Source organism: Lynx canadensis, chromosome D4 (genome assembly GCF_007474595.2).
Source record: "Lynx canadensis isolate LIC74 chromosome D4, mLynCan4.pri.v2, whole genome shotgun sequence".
NCBI classification, from domain to species: Eukaryota; Metazoa; Chordata; class Mammalia; order Carnivora; family Felidae; genus Lynx; species Lynx canadensis.
Genome location: NC_044315.2, coordinates 86,343,601 through 86,360,217, shown reverse-complemented (window position 1 = coordinate 86,360,217; position 16,617 = coordinate 86,343,601). Strand labels below are relative to the sequence as shown.

General features: G+C 56.3%; 1 protein-coding gene across 1 annotated transcript in view; it reads left to right on the top strand.

The window, feature by feature from the left end:
• Positions 1-2,705: 2,705 nt before the first annotated feature.
• The window catches only part of ENG (endoglin), a 31,587-nt gene continuing 17,675 nt past the window's right edge, over positions 2,706-16,617 (top strand). The window contains exons 1-2 of the mRNA XM_030293147.1: positions 2,706-3,122; positions 11,474-11,616. Of these exons, the coding sequence (XP_030149007.1) occupies positions 3,056-3,122; positions 11,474-11,616 (210 nt within the window). The 5' untranslated portion in view covers positions 2,706-3,055. The remainder of the gene's footprint in view (positions 3,123-11,473; positions 11,617-16,617) is intronic.

The following is a 16,617-nucleotide window of genomic DNA, read 5'->3' as shown; positions in this document are numbered from 1 at the left end:
CCAAAGGGTCCTGGGCTCTGTGCCGGGGACACAGCAGTGCAGAGGCATCAAAATTCCCCCACAAGGGGCTTCCAGTCAAGCGCAGAGACTTAGACAACACAATCCCACACAGACTAGGGCGTGGTGGGGAGGCCCAGGGTGCTGTGGGAACTTCAGGGTGATCTCCTCGCCACAGCTGGGGGTCCCGATCTCCTCCTTCCTCCACAAGGTCTCTGGGGCCAGGGCTCCAGGCCCTTCCATAACCGCCTATAGGTTTTTCTGTCCCTGGAAGTTTCCTGTAAGTTCTTCCTTGTGTCTGCCTGCAGCCTCTCCTGCTTTCTAGAGAATCCAGTGGGTCTTGTGTATAAAGTGGGTGGAGATGGGTTGTGTAGCGTAGGGAGGAAGTGAGAAGGAGGAACGTTTGGGGAGAGCCTCCCCTGGGGTCCTTGCTACGGCCTGGGATGGCCATCGCCCTGTGACACCCACAGCCACAGCGACATCTGTCTCCTCCACATTCAGCGGAGGAGGAGGTGAGCTTGGAGCCGGGCAGTCCCGAGGTCTCCACTTTCCAGCTGGGGGTCAGGCAGACTTCAGGGAGCCTTGGGTTCCTCTTCCGTAAATGGTTTGATGTCACTGGCCTCCAGGGGTGGCTGTGAGGATTCAGAGCTGATAAGGTGACCGCCTAGGGCGGAGCCTGGTGCCCTGGGGAGTTCAGCCCCTGGGGCTGGATTAACTAACTGTCCCTGGGGTACAGACTCCTGTTCCGAGGGCCTGGGGAAACCTGGCCGCCACCTTTGGCCTTGTGGTGCCCACCTCCCCATCTCCGCACCCTCCGGGACAGGCAGAGGAGTGGTCACTCTCGGGGTGGCCCCATCTTCCCCATCACAGCCTTCCTGCCTGCTGGGCACGGATGGGTCCCCCATGACCCCACACCTATGCGTCACCAGAAACGGGCCGGGCAGCTGCGGGGGTCTGACAGCGAACCTTCCCCCATCCCCGCCCAAGGAGCCACGCCCACACTCCCCACGCCCCTGTGTCAGTTCCTGCAGAGACAACCACACTCCTGCTCTCTCCCTCCAGAGGCCCCCAGGGCTCCTGCCTTCTCCTCCCTCCCGGGGCCTCCTTTTCTCCATCTGTGACCCAGGACAAGTATAAACAGAAAGGCCTCCTGGCCCCATCCCTTCTGTGGGTCCTGCCAGCACACCCCACAATTTGTCTTCTCAAAGCCGGTACCTTCTGCTCCAGAACCCTCCATGACTCCCCCTACCCTTCAGGATCAAGTCCTGGCCTTCAAGCACCGCCCCCCCACACACCGCCCCCCTCAGAGCCTGCCTCTCCAGGCTTCCTGTCCCAACCACACTCCCTGCTTGTCCCACAAGTTGTCCAACCACTTCCTGCCTCTGTGCCCCTCTCTGCCATGGGTCCCCTGCCCCATGTACCCTCTTTACCCATTTCTTCTACACCCTACCCCCTACTCCCCCAGTCCTTCAAAGGCCAGGCAGCTCAGGCTTTCTTTGAGCTCCCTTGGCCTGACCCTAGGGGCTACCTGTGACTAAAACCACGGGGAGCACACAGTTGGCGTTTACTATTTGCAAGATGAACAAGGAACTGCTCTGGGGATTGTCTCCCAGGCTCAGGGAGCACCGATGGGGGAGCACTTCCTGAGTCAGGCCCAGGCTCAGCGCTGTAGTGCCCTGACCTCCCAAAACCTCACAGCAGGCTGGTGAGGAAGGCACGGCTGTGTCCACTTTACAAACAGGGTAAAGGCTGTGGAGACTTGCTCAAGGCCTCGTAGCTCAGAGCAAGGAGAGCAGGTTTTGAATCCAGGACCATCTGACTTCAGAAAGGACATTACAGGGGCACCTGGGTGGCTCAGTCAGTTAAGCGTCCAACTTCGGCTCAGGTCACGATCTCGCGGTCTGTGAGTTCGAGCCCTGCATAGGGCTGTGTGCTGGCAGCTCGGAGCCTGGAGCCTGCTTCCGATTCTGTGTCTCCCTCTCTCTCTGCTCCTCCCCTGTTCACGCGCTGTGTGTGTGTCTCTCTCTCTCTCAAAAATAAATAAACTTAAAAAGAAAGGACATTACAGAGGGTCCCTCTTTCGTTTGGGGCTATCTCTTGTCCCTGGAGGATTTTCCACCCGTGGAAGGGGGCAGACCCAATGTACCCCTGCCCTCCCTGGGCCCTGAGACCTCAGCCCCAGCTGCCACTTGGGAGAGTGTTCCTTCCCTATCCTGGGCCTCAGTTTCCCTGCCTGCAAAACAGGGAATGACGAGCCAGTGTCAGGCTTACACGTAAGGCACTTTTGGTGCTGAGTGACACCTGTGTGAATCCCACCTCCACCATCTTCTTGGGCCGGTTATCTCACCACATCAGGCCTCTGTTTCCTCATCTGCAAAATGGGAACAACGGGGTTCATGGGACTAGGAGCTCCAGCTGAGCCTCCTTGGCCAGGGCCCGGCCCCGGAAAGGTCTCCTGGGTAGGCTGTCAGGGTGATTATTTTCATCTGCCGGCTGGGGGCTGCCGGAGGCGCCCCACCAGCCCTGGAGAGGGTGGGATGGGACAGCGGGGTGTGTGGGGGAGACAAGCCTGGAGCCTGGGCCCTCCCACCCCACTGCCTCCTCCCCCCTGCCTCAGGGCCCCCCACCCAGCGACACAGCCCGTGGCACTTCCTCTCCCCGCCTGGCAGGCCGCCTGGCCCGGCCCCTTCTCTAAGGAAGCGCATTTCCTGCCTCCCCGGGCCAGGCTGGATGAGCCGGGAGCTCCCCACCGCTGCCGCTCATACCCTTGCTCCTACCTGCACCCCGGGCCAGGGCTGTGTCGCAGCTGCCGTCCACGGGAGCCCAGCACCCCCTCCCCGTTCATCCTTCAGCCAGCGACCCCCGGCCCTGCGCCCCTGTGCCCACTTCTCCTGACCCCTCGGCCGCCACCTCAGAAGGCTGGAGCAGGGACGCCGCCGCTCCGGCCGCCTGTTCCCCTTGGGTCCCCGCTCGCGCCCACGCCGGCCCCCACGCCCGCCTGCAGCCCTGCCCCTGGACACCGGATAAGGCCCGGCGCACAGACCCCCAGCTGGACAGCATGGAACGCGGCACGCTTCCCCCCGTTGTCGCCTTGCTGCTGGCCGTCTGCAGCCTCAGACCGACAAGTAGGTGTCCAGGGACCCCGGGTGGGGAGACTTGGCCCCAAGTGTTCCCGGCCTCTGGCCTGGTCCCAAGCTCATGCCCAGTGGGGCCGTCCGAGGGGGTTTGGACAGCCCCAGATGGACACCATAGGGTGACGAACCATCCTGGTTTGGCAGGACGACGAACATTCAGCCCTGAAAGTCTCAAACACGGATGAGTTATTTACCTTTACCTTAACCTTGGCCTCTAGCCTCCCAGCTACGTCCAGTTTCTCCCCAAGAAGCCCGGGTCCCAGAATGCTTGCTGTGCAGCCCTGGGAGAGTCTCCTGCCCTCTCTGAGCCTAAGTTCCTGTCTGAAGAACCTGTGGAAAGGAGGGCGTGTGGATTCCCAGCACTAGGGCACTTGGTTCGCATCTCGTGTGGTTGCTTCCTCGCGGTGTGATGTTGGGGGACTGCGAAGTGGGGGTGGGAATAGAACTCCTCCTGGGCTGTGGCGATGGTCGGTGGTGAGGCCGGTCTTGTAGAGAGAGTTCTCGGGAAGGCTGGAGGGTCCTGTGTTGTTTACTGTGGCTGTATGATTCGCTTTAAATTCCTGCCCCTCGCCTCTCCGGGGCCTGTGAGTGGCTCCCAGAATGCTCTTGAACTTAGCGCTCTCCCTCTGCCTCTACTTACCCCCGCCTCCTTGAAATGCTGCCGGGTGGGGGGCACGACCCCGGACAAGGGGTTTTGTGGGAGTTCCTCAGCCCGGGGGTTTTTCCAGGTGGTCTTGGCTCTCGGCCTTCTGAAACTGACCAGATGAGTGGCGGTGAGAAGCTGGGGGCTCCCAACCCCTCATCCCACTCATGTGGGCCTCTCTGTGCCCGCCTAAAACCAGGGGACAGCTCCTGTGGGCACCCCTTCACCCATGGTGCATCTAGGAACTCCCTAGAAGATCTGGGGGTGTGGTGGGGAGAACACAAGGGAAGAGCACAGCAGTGACCCCCCTCCCCACCTGATTCCACCTGTGGCATTTTAAACCCCCTAACCCCTACCACTGCCTCACTGATCACAGAAAACTGTCTCAGACATTAAGTGACCTAGCATGAATTTGACCTCGGGCTTGTGGCTCCTAACCACGTGTACTAAGCAAGCTCCCCCCTCCACCCATGTGACTCCTAGCAACCCTGCAAGATGGCCGCCTTTATCTCCCCATTTTACAGGAGAGGAAGTAGAGGCTGTGACCTGCCAAGTTCACACAGCCCAGACAGAAGCCTACCCGAGCTGCGCAACGGTCCCCAGGCTGCCCTGTCTTTCTCCCGCCTCCCCCACATTTCTAGCTTGATAACACTCTCTTCTTCGTAATCATCCGAGAAAGATCCATGTAGGCTCTGGTTTTACTGGATGGAAGGCAGGGGTGTGCTGGAAAATAATTAACAACAGGGGTGGAGGGTGTGGGGGATAGCATTTTGTCAATGTCCAGGGTGTAAATGTTCCCACGTGGCTGAATTCAAGCTCCCAACTCCCCAAACTTGAAGTTAGGATGCGAGATCCAGAAGTGCCTTTGTCTGGCACGCCAAGGATGGGACAGACAGAGATAACCTCAAGAGTGTGGATGTAGTAAAATGGAGTAAAATAAGTAGGAAGTAATGAGTTTTGCTCTTTGTTACCATTTAAAATACATAATTTATTTGTAAGCTTTGTAACGTTTAATTTTTTTAAGATTTTATTTTTTTAATTTTTTTTTTTTTTTTTTTTTTTTAAATTTTTTTTTTTTCAACATTTTTATTTTATTTTTGGGACAGAGAGAGACAGAGCATGAACAGGGGAGGGGCAGAGAGAGAGGGAGACACAGAATCGGAAACAGGCTCCAGGCTCTGAGCCATCAGCCCAGAGCCCGACGCGGGGCTCGAACTCACGGACCGCGAGATCGTGACCTGGCTGAAGTCGGACGCTTAACCGACTGCGCCACCCAGGCGCCCCTTAATTTTTATTTTTTGAGAGAGCGTGCTCACACGAGGTGGGGGGGGCAGAAGGGGGAGGGAGAGAGAGAGTCCGTCTTAAACACTCTCCATGTTCAGTGAGGATCCCAACTCGAGGCTTCATCCCATGACTTCGGGTTCCTGATCTGAGCCAAAATCAAGAGTCAGACGCTTAACCGACTGAGCCACCCAGGCGCCCCTAAGATTTTATTTTTATTTATTGTTATTTTTAAAGTTTATTTATGTTGAGAGAGGGAGAGGGTGCGTGCACAAGCAGGGGAGGAACAGAGAGAGGGAGAGAGAGAATCCTAAGCAGGCTCCAGGATGTCAGCACGGAGCCTGATGTGGGGCTCGATCTCACAAATCGTGAGACCGTGACCTGAGTCAAAATCAAGAGTCAAGATGCTTAACCGGCTGAGCTACCCAGGCACCCCTATTTATTTATTTTTAAGTTTATTTGTTTATTTTGACAGAGACAGAGACAGTGTGAGTGGGGGAGGGGCAGAGAGAGGGGGAGCAGAGAATCCCAACCCCAAGAATCTGACCTGGGGCCCAAACTGGGCTCAAACCTACAACCCTGAGATCAAGATTCACACGCTCCCTCGACTGAGCCAGCCAGGCACCCCAAAATTTAATTTTTAATAATGGCCGTGTTTAACAGCCAGTCGGAAAAACGGATGACTTCTATCATTCTGCTCCTGTGAACGGGTACCAGCACCCTGCTGGTGATCACGGGGCTCAAGGACATTCTGAACCATCCAGCTCAACTCATGTAGCTTCTGTGGCCCATGGAAGGCAGATGGGGGGCCTGGGTTAAGGTGTAGAACCCAGATCTCCACATTGGGGATGGGGTGGGAGTGACCCTCACATCCTCAATCAGGCCAGAGAGGGTAAAAATGGGTCCAAAACGAGTCCAAGAATGGGTCCGGCCTTCTGGAGACACAGCTTGGCGGAATCTCTCAAAACCGTAATCTGTGTAACGGCTCAGCCTTCAGCTCTATGGAGCTGTTTGCCCAACTCCGTAAAGATTTGTCCAACTCCAAAATAAACTGTATGGTCCACAGGTACCTGGAACAAAAACCCAACTGGAAACCACCCAAATGTCCATGAGCCTGGGTCCTATCCAATGAATTATTTTTTTTTCTATCAAATGAATTATTATGCAGTGCAATACCATGCAGCCAAAACCAAGAAAAAGCTAAATCTATACACTGTTGTGGACAGATGTCTGGGACGCAGCATTAGATGTTCAAATGGCCATGACTCCCATCTCTGTAAGAATAAAACAGTAATAGGGGCGCCTGGCTGGCTCAGTCGGTGGAACGTGCGACTCTTGATTTCAGGGTTGTGAGTGTAGAGATGACTTAAAAATAAAATCTTAAAAAAAAAAAAAGAAGAAAACAGTAATAACGCACAGTATGCATGGATAAAATTCCAACATCCCTGCTCTCTGGCACAAGGTTTCTCTAGGCAATTAATTGTCTTACAGACAAGAGTTGGATGCTTGGGGCACCTGGGTGGTTCAGTTGGTTAAGCGTCCGGACTCTTGAGTTCGGCTCAGCTCATGATCTCACAGTTCGTGAGATCGAGCCCCGTGTCAGGCTTTGTGCTGACAGTGCAGCGCCTGCTTGGGATTCTCTCTCTCCCTCTCTCTCTCTCTGCCCCTCTCCCACTCATGCTCTCTCTCTCTGTCTCAAAAATAAGTAAACATTAAAAAAAAAAAAAAGAATTGGATGCTTAACTGACTGAGCTCCCCAGGTGCTCCATCATGTAGGTTTTTAAAGAGCAATTTAGTTATATATTCACTTCGGGCTCCTCCTTAAAGAAAATAGATAACGGGAAAAAAATCACTTCCCGAGTTAACGTAGGCGTTGTTAACATGCTGGTGGGTTGCTTACTAGTTTTTGTCTAGCTTGTTAAGGTAATTTTCATGCAAACGAATCAACATTTGGGAGTCTTGGTTACCCTTCTTATGCCCCAGAAGGTTTCTATGTTGTCATGTAGACTCCATAACCACCCCATCGTGTTTCCAGAATGTTCTTCCCCTTAAATGTGCCATCCCGTCGTTTGGTGAATCTCATTGCTGAATATTTAGGTGGTTTCCCCTTGGAGGCTGGCTATAAATACCACCGCTGCGCACGTTTTTGGTACATGCACCTCTTCCTGTATTTTGGAGTATTTCACTTGGATAGAGTCCCAGAGACGAGGATGCTGGGATTCGAGGCCCATGTTGGGTGGCTGGGATCAAAGAGTGTTTCCAAAGTGTGGACAAGCCTACACTGAGGGTTGGGACAGAGATGGGACTTGGAGCCCTGTGCCACCTACCACCTGTGCGGGGATCTGGGGTTCTCTGGAGAGGGGGCTAGTGACGCAGGACAGAGACCACAAATATCCATCCCTTAGAGCCTGCACTCCAGCGCACTTTCCCATTTGCCGGGAGGCAAAAGAGGAGATGTGTGAGCCAGGTGTCAGAGGACGAGACCCTGGGGACATGACCGTGGAGATTCTCTGTCATCTCAGCCAGACAGACAGTGACACTAAGACCCAGCTTTGGGACATCAGCCCCGGAGCCTGAAGAGGACCATCATCTGGGGTGGAGCTGACTTGATCCCTGGGACAGGGACAGGGGTGAAGGGACAAATGTGACTGCTGACATTGACTCAACACTCACTCTGTGCCAGACGCTGAGCTATGCCTGATCTGTCCCATCAGACTCAAACTTCACAAAAGCCCAAAGAAGCAGACACTCCTGTCGCCCCCGTTTGACAGCGGACGAGACTGGGGAACAGGCAGGCGGAGAGATCTGCTCATGCGGACCGCCCAGAAATGAGCAGCTGGAGCTTGAGCCTTGGGTCTAACCACTGTGCGATACTGCCTGAGAGGAGGGGAGATTTGGTTCCCTTCCTGGCCTTACACTGACCCATCCAGCGAGAGTGTAACTGGATCGGTCCCGTCACAAAAGGGCTCTGAGAGTTGAACAGAAGTCGACCAAGAGGTCAAGTAAGGGAAGACCCTTGGTCTGGGAAAGAGCACGGCTGATGCAGGGAATGAGGTGTATTTGGAGAAAAAGCTCACGTCTCCCCAGTGGGCATAAATAATCATGAGAGCAGTTGCCCGGTCTTGAGCAACCCCGCACATCAGGAGCCCGCTTAGCGGGCAGGCGTCCTCTGACCAACTTTCTCAGCAAGTGGATGAGGAGGGTGTCGTGATTACCGTCATCCCCATTGTGAAGATAGTAACACTGAGGCACGGAAAGGAAGCTGGGAGCTGGCAGAATCGGGACCTGAACGTTGGCATGTATCCCATCCCTGCCCTTGTCAATTCCGTGATAGGTTGTGGGGTGTGGACTTGACCCTGAGGGCGTTGGGCCACGGGAGAGACTGGAGAAGGGAGAAGGGGGCGTTGGGGCGTCACTGGGGGGTGGCTGGGCTGGAAGCTGGGGAATCTGTGAGGCTGTAATCGGACCCTGAAAGGGGCAAAGGGTGGATGGGTGACCGAGGAAGAGGAAATAATCACAACTAGTGTGTTCAGAGTGCTTACGGGGCACCAGGCTCTCCACACGGCTGGGAAGTGGGTGCTGGGTGCGCGAGCCGGCTCGCCCGGGGTACAAATACAGGGCTCTGACACTTAATAGCTGGGCCACCTCGGGCAAACTCTTGCACCTTGCGGATCTCATCTCCCCATGCGTCCTGTGGTTACAATAACGGTACCCACCTGTAGGCCTGCTGCAAGGATCCAACGAATGAAACTCCTGGGCAGCCTCGAAATGGTTCCTGGCTCTCAGTAAGCACGATGAAAGCTGTTTTGCAACCGGGGAAACCGAGGCTCAGAGAAGTTAGGCCTTCGCTCAAGGTGACCATCTTTTTTAAGGGGTAGGGCTGGGGTCTGACCCAGGCTGTCTGACTCTGGAGTTGCTTTTCTCGACCATTATTATTCTCTGTGGCCTTTCAAGGTGCCGGGGTGGCTCTATGCTCATGGGTGGGGCGGAGGAGGAAGGGGACAGAGGTGGGAAAGTGGCTCCTGGGTCTCTCGCTCAGGCCGGGTCACCCAGGCCCCTAGTGGCGCCTCCTCCAAGCCGGGTCCCGGGAGGCCCTGGCGTTTCCCTTGGTGCCAGGGGATTGTTTTCAGCTCTGTCTGGGCCCGCCTCCGGCTCCGGGAGACAGGCCCGGGCGTCATACTCCCGCCTGTCTCCCCATTCTCGTCTGCGGGGTGGGGGAGCCAGGATTCGAAAAGGCCCCAAAATAAATGGACCTCTTATCTGATCTCCCAGCCTGGCCCGTTATCTGATCATTACATAATGGCCAGGCCTGTGGCCTCTCCCGCTGACGGCATGGAGGAGGTGGCCCCGGGTGGCCCGGCAATCCAGGAGGAACTGGGGTTCCTGGAAGTCTGGGGAGGGGGCAGGGAAAGTCCCAAGGAAAGGAGGAAGGCACCGCGTTAATCTGCAGGCCAGACCCCAGGTCACTGTGGGGAGAGGTGGGTCCAAGGCCCAGCCTGGTTAGCCATGTGCCGTGTGATCTGCTCACGTCCTGCCTCTCCGGGCCTCAGTCTTCCCATCTGTATAGGAAGGGTTTGGACCAAGTCTGTGTTTGCTGATAGGCAGTGGGAGAGAGAGCACTGAGGGGCCTAGTGGGCCACCAGGGGGTGGGACAGCAGGAGGTGGGGTCAGCCCTCCCATCTGCTGGGGAGAGGAGGTCTGCTGGCCTGAGGCACCAGTGACCTCCCTGTCAGAGGTCCCTCACCTGCAGACTGCCCTTTCCACCTCACCCCAACCTCCTCATGCAGTTCGTTCTTCTCCAGTGACAGAAGTCACTCAAATAACTGTAACCAAAAGAAATGCCACATGCCCTGTCTCATAACCTCTACGGGTTATGTGGGTTCTAATTATCGTTCCACAGACGAGGAAAATGAGGTCCAAAGCGGTGAAATCGTTACCAAAGCCACATAGCCAGTAAGCCCGGGCCGGAGATTCAAACCCAGGTCGGCCTGGCTCCAGGGACCTTGCCTTCAATCAAAATGTCATATGACGCTTGCATTCGGATTCTTGCACATAGGACAGGGCCAGGGCAAGGACGTATAAGGTTGGGTCCCCATAGCAGCCAAACGTCCTCGTCCTGAACTTCTCCTTCTCAACGTGCGGCCGGTGGATGGTGTTGCCGTGACCAGGGACGGCCATCTTGAGTCCTTCTCTTCCCCCTGGGGGTCCTGAGCCCAGCAAGGCTGGCTTAGACAAAGACGGTCCAATAGCCTGGGATTCGGAAGAAGCCTCCCTAGCCCCCCTCCTCTGAGCTGGCGACGGCTGGACGTGCGGCCAGTCCCTCCGCGCCCATCTTTGATCTCCAAGAAAACAGGAAATGAGCGCGACAAGATGGAGACACAAACTTCCAAACAGTCTCCCCTTCTCTGTCCTCCTTCCCTCCTCCGGAGCCCCCCCTTCCCCGGCACATTCCTTAGGACGAGGTGTAGGGGCCTCATTTCCTCTTCCTCCTCTGCTGGGTCAGGGTGAAATTCCATTCCCTTCCCTCAGGACCTGCGTTTCCGGGCGGCCCAGCGGCAGGCTCTGCGGCCCAGGCCTACTTCCCAGGGCCGCCCTCTGAACCTGGGCCGCCCTTCTGGCTCCCTCTGTCCCTCGGGGCCAGGAGACTCTCAACCCTCCTTGCCTCGTTCCTCCCAGCCCCCTTGAGGCACGGGAGGGAAGGTTTTCCTCTCCTGATCTCGGGCCCCGTCTCCCTTTGGAGCGAGCCAGCCTGGAGGCTTGCGTGCGTGCATGCGTGAGCCCTTCCGCATAGCAAGGGTCGCCTGATGTAGCAAATGAACATATAGGAGGCTCAGTGAAATTTGAATTTCAGATAAACAATGAAAAAAATTTTAGTGTAAATATGTCCCAGGGTGCCTGGGTGGCTCAGTCGGTTAAGCGTCCAAGTCTTGATTTCGGCTCAGGTCATGATCTCATGGTTCGTGAGTTCAAGCCCTGTATCGGGCTCTGTGCTGACAGCGCAGAGCCTGCTTGGGATTCTGTCTCCCTCTCTCTCTGACCCTCCCCTACTCACTCTCTGTCTCGAAAATAGATAAATAAACATGAAAAAAAATATATGTCCCATTTTATTATATTTAGGATATGCTTATACTTCTAAAAATTAATCATTTTTTAGTCAACTTTAACTGGGCATCCTGCATTTTCTCCGTCAACCCAACCCCTAGTAGCACTGTGAGCTCAGGCAAGAGACTTTTCCTTTCTGAGCCTTAGTTTCTCCATCTGTGGAATGGATATAATGATATCCACCTCGTAGGGTAGCTGCGAGAAGGTAATAAAGCCCTCAGCCGGTGCCAAGCACCCAGTAGGCATTCAGAGAGTGGGAACATTGTCACCACCTTATTCTTATCTGGGGCTCTCTCTGGCTGTGCTTCCCCAACAGGTCTTGCAGAAACTGTCCATTGTGACCTACAGCCTGTGGATGCCGAGGTGACATACGTCACGAGTCGGGTTCCCGAGGGCTGCGTGGCTCAGGTCCCCAATGCTACCCTTCAAGTCCACATTCTCTTCCTGGAGTCCTCAAGGGTAAGCGCCTGCTGGCAGGGCCGGGTGGGGCCCCAGAGAAAGGCCCGGGGCCAAGGGGATGAGGGGGGCCTTCCTTGTGGCTGTCCCTGGAGCAGTGGGTCACATCCTCACCAGGGCCCCTGCCAGGAGGGACACGTGGGCATCTCACAGGGTCGGTAAGGGATGACATTTCTGGGGCCAGCATCACAGAGGTCTGCTGGATGCCACAAGACCCAGGTGGGAGGGGGGTTTGGCCACTGAGTGGAGAAGAACCACGTGAGCAGTGAGACGAACCAGGTGAGCCACCCCCTGTGCACCTGCAACGGTGAGGATCTTGACGCTTCTCGGTGGACTGAGCTCCCCTCCGGGCAGCTTGGGCTTTGAGAAGGGCTTTCCCTCCGTGGAGTCCAAATCCCCCTCCCTGGAATGTCCCTCATTGAACATCTATGACCTGGCCAGACAGCCCACAGAGATTGGACGGCTGGTGATGCCACCTTGGAGACCAGCGTCCCTCCTGAGACCCCTCCTGAGGTCCAGCGTTAGCTTAAGTCCCTCCTAATGATAATAGCACACCGACCGAATGCTTACTATGCACTAAACTCTGTGCCAGACTCTGTGTGAGGCGTCCTGTGTGCTAGGTACTGTTAGAGACCTATTAAGAGCCAGGACCTGAGTTCAACGTCTTATGTGCGTTAAGCCTCCCAAGGGCCCATCTGTCAGAGTCTGTTATTACCCCCACGTTTCAGAGGAGGAAACAGGCCTGGAGAGGCAAAGCAACATGCCCCAGGCCACAGTTCACACTAGATTCTGGGAGCCCCCACCACGCTAGGCTGTCACCTGGCTCCCCAGTTGGGTGTGTGTTCAGTGGGCATCTGGCCTGCCTGGGCCGGTAGCCACACCTGGCTGATGTGGCCTCAGGTTCTGAAAGCGATTTAGTGGTGTCAGCTCAGTGAACTTGTGGCCAAGCTGCCCCTGAAACTGTTAAGTTGCCCTGCATTTGTGTGGTGATAAGAGGGTGCCCAGACCACCAATATCGGGGGGGGCCTGCTCCCCACCGCCCTGCCTGCCACCGGGACTGCGGGCCTCGATAATCCCCAAGCCAAGATAGCGCCAAGCACATGTTATAGGGTTTTCGTAGCCATTGTAATTTTTTTCAAGTTTGGTGATGATATGGAAAATAAGATTGCCCTCTAGAAGTTCGTTTTGTTTGTTCTGATGATCAGGTCTCTGTACCTCCTCCGGGTGACTGGGCTCCCCCAACCCTAATCTTTCAACGAGGCGCCAGAGTCAGAGAAAAGCCCCCTGCCAAGTGCCCAGGTCTATGGGAAACAGATGTGTAGACAGTCAGCCAGGATCCGGGTGATTGGTGCTTTCTTGGGGAGGGCAGAGCAGGGCAGGGATACTCCAACTGCTGTGGGATTAGGCAGGGCTTCCTGGAGGAAGCAACGACACGAAGGATGGTCAGGAGCTCATGGAGCGAAGGAGGCGTTAGGGAAGAGCAGAGCACAGAGTGAATGCACAGGCAGGTGAGGACCGTGGTTAGGGTCCAAATGTGGTTCGCCGTGGCGGGAGCTTGCTGTCCACCTTTGGGGCAGGGATGGGGGCGGGGGTGAGAAGGCCCTGTCACCATATTAAGGAGTTTGGTCTTTATCCCGTGGGCAGTGACAGTCATCGGAGGGTTTTTAGGGGTACAGTAGAATGCCAGGGTCACTCGTGCCATCCTAGAGCTCACGGCAACAGAATCTCCCGTCACCCTCTGCCTCTTCCAGAAAACTCAGTCCCTGGGGCGTCTGGCTTTTAATCCGCGAAGCCACGCTGCAAGCCCCAAGACTGCCAGGCATGTGTGTCTGAGGGGGTGGTGGAGACAGCTGGGGCTCAGGAGACTGGCGCTCCAGCCTTGGATGTCACTGACCAGCACCCCACACGGTGCCTGGCCTGCAGAGGGGGCCCCTTCTCCTCACTCTCCAACACACACACCTATTTCTTACATGTTTGTGTCTTTCTTTTTTTTTTTTTTTAATTTTTTTTTTCAATGTTTTTTTTTTATTTATTTTTGGGACAGAGAGAGACAGAGCATGAACGGGGGAGGGGCAGAGAGAGAGGGAGACACAGAATCAGAAACAGGCTCCAGGCTCTGAGCCATCAGCCCAGAGCCCGACGCGGGGCTCGAACCCACGGACCGCGAGATCGTGACCTGGCTGAAGTCGGACGCTTAACCGACTGCGCCACCCAGGCGCCCCTTGTGTCTTTCTTTTTGAGAGAGAGAGAGAGATAGAGAGACAGAATCCCAAGCAGGCTCCACGCTGTCAGCGCAGAGCCTGACGTGGGGCTCGAACTCACGAACTGTGAGATCGTGACCTGAGTCAAAACCAAAAGTCAGATGCTTAACTGACTGAACCACCCAGGAGCCCCTCACACATATTTCTTGGGCTCGGGGACTCACCGAGGAATCACAGAGTGTCAGGATCTGGCCCAGGGCCTGACAGATACCAAATAACTGCTGAGTGAATGAATGATTGAATGAATGAATGAATGAATGCACGCACTGCTGTGTGACCTTGATGTAACAGTGAAGCACGCAGGTTCTGGAACCAGTCTTCAGATTGAACTTCGGCTTCACAGCTCAGGGCAGCACGGCCTTGGGCTACCTCTCTAAGGCCTTGGTTTTCCACGGGAAACACGGGGCCCATAACAGCACCTCCGGGGGCGGTGGGAATCCAGTGGGGTGGGGCAGGCAAATATCGAGTGCAGGCCTGCCCGGTAGCACTGCTTGTTGTTATGATGCCTCCTCTCTGGCCTCCGTGTCTCACCTGTAAAAGTCTTGCCGGGTATGCTATGGTTTCCAGAATATCGTCCCATCAGTCAACTAATTTGATCCCCAAAGGTTATTGCTACCAGGTGGCTGAGGTAGGGGCAGTGAATCCCACCAGACCCCATGCTGTGACCCAGAAGGCCCCTTTCTCCCTGGGGAGGCCCCCAGGGATCGGGTCCTTGATAGCCCCCCCCTCCCCACCGCCCGACAACCAGCCATCGACAGGTGCCTACTCTGTGCCCAGCCAGCGTTAGGCATTGATGGTGCAGAGAGAAAGCAGACGTGACCCCTGCCATCGAGCCAATCCCAAGCTAGGAGAGGCAGAGGTGGGCATCAGCACCCCGGGTGTTGAGTAATGGGATCGGCAACGTGGGGCTGTGGAGGGAAAGGGGCATTAGTGAAAGGCTCCTGGCGTCTAGCCAGACAGGGGGGTGAAGGGCATTGCAGGCAGAGGGCCCCACAGGAGCAAAGGCCTAGAGGCCAGAAACATGAGCTGGCAGGGGGCTGGCGGGGGGGCGGCTATCTCAGCAACCAGCCCAAGCCCTCCCGACCCGTGGCCGCCTTCTTCAAACCCTGGCACGCAGAAACGGCTGTCCCGTCCACCCCTGCGCAGCGTCTGAATCCTCAGACTTCCTGCGGGTGGACAGCCGATGAGCTGGGGGAGCCAAGCGGCTCGGGGAAGAGAGGTCTGCGGCAGACAGACAAGGGGGCCACTGGGCAGGGGCTCTATCTCACCGGGTCCCCGAAGGGCAGGCCGGAGCCTGGATTCCGGGAGGGGGCCCGGGGTCACATCCTGACCCGCGGAGACAGGAAACCGGCCTGGTGTCTCAGCGATTCCCATCAGACCGACTGCACCGATCTGTCCTCCTAACAAACCCCAGGCAGCCAGACAGAGCTGGGGCAGCTGCTGATTCACCCTACTTCTGGGCAAACCCGTGGCCAAAGACACCCCACCCACCCCCAAGCAGACGGAACCTGCTGGGCTCTTGCACTGACTCATTCCTGAGCAGAGGGGCAGGCAAGGCTGCTCAGGCAGGGAGAGAGAGAGAATGAGAGCGGGAGGGGCCCTGGGCTACCATCCTGAGAGGCTGTGAAGGGCCGTGGAGGGCAGTGTCACTCTCAGACTCGGGGGCAATGGGGACCCCTGTTCAGGCCCCACAATTAATGGCTCTTCTCTGGCCCTCTTCCAGTTGTGCTCCTCCCCCGGGATAGGGTAGCTGCAGGTCAAAGGGACGTGGAGCCTGTACCCGTCCCCCGAGTCCGTGCTCTGGGTACCCGGACTCCAGAATTCCCTGCCCTGTGTGTGCTGAGCCCCCTCCTGAGGCTGCATGGGGCTCTTTCCCGTCCCACCCTCCAGCGGAGGCACTGCGTGACTAGTAGAAGCCCCTCCAGACCTAAAGGATGGGCACAGTGGCTGTGTGTAGGGGGTGGCCATGGCAGAGCTTGGGCATTCGGGCTGCGTTGCCCACATCCGTACTCGTGAAGAGAAGGAGGTAAAAAGAAAGGAGGGCGGGCTGGAAGCCAGGGGCTGCCATTTGTAGTCGTAACCCAGGCCTTACAGATATTAGGGGCAAGTTTGGTGGAAAGGCACAGAATGGGCAGCAGCCAAACAGGCTGAGTGGGGATAGTCTGCTTTCTCACTGCTGTGTCCCCAGTGTCAAGTTCAGGGTCAGACTGGAAGTAAATATTGGATGGATGGGTGGATGGGTGGATGGGTGTGTGGATGGATAATGGAAAGAAGGAAGGAAGGAGAAATATACATGCACGTGAACATTTGTTGACTGACCACCCCAAGGGGTTCGTGGTGCCACTTGCTGTCCATCTCTGGTTGTTTAGGGGGTGTTTGCCAAGCTCCTGGAGGAGAGATTTGTGCCCCTTCAAGAGCCCAGAAGCCCCAGGCTGGGCCCAGCACTGGCCTCTCAGATTGGCAAATGGAACTGGGGAAGTGGGGAGAGCATAGGCTGACCAGGGGCCCTCAGCGTCGGAAAGTAGTAGGTCCCTCCTGGGGCGGGGGGGAGGGGGGGTCTGGAAACCCCCTCTGTGTCCACCTGACTAGAGACTATGACTCCTGGAATGCCAAACACTGGGCCGCCCGCCCCCACCCAAGATGGCAGGATGAAATCCAGCGGCCACGCAATACTAGAACATCGCTGAGCCCCACTCCGCACTACACAGAGGGGAAGAGTGAGGCCCAGAGAGGGGATGCCACA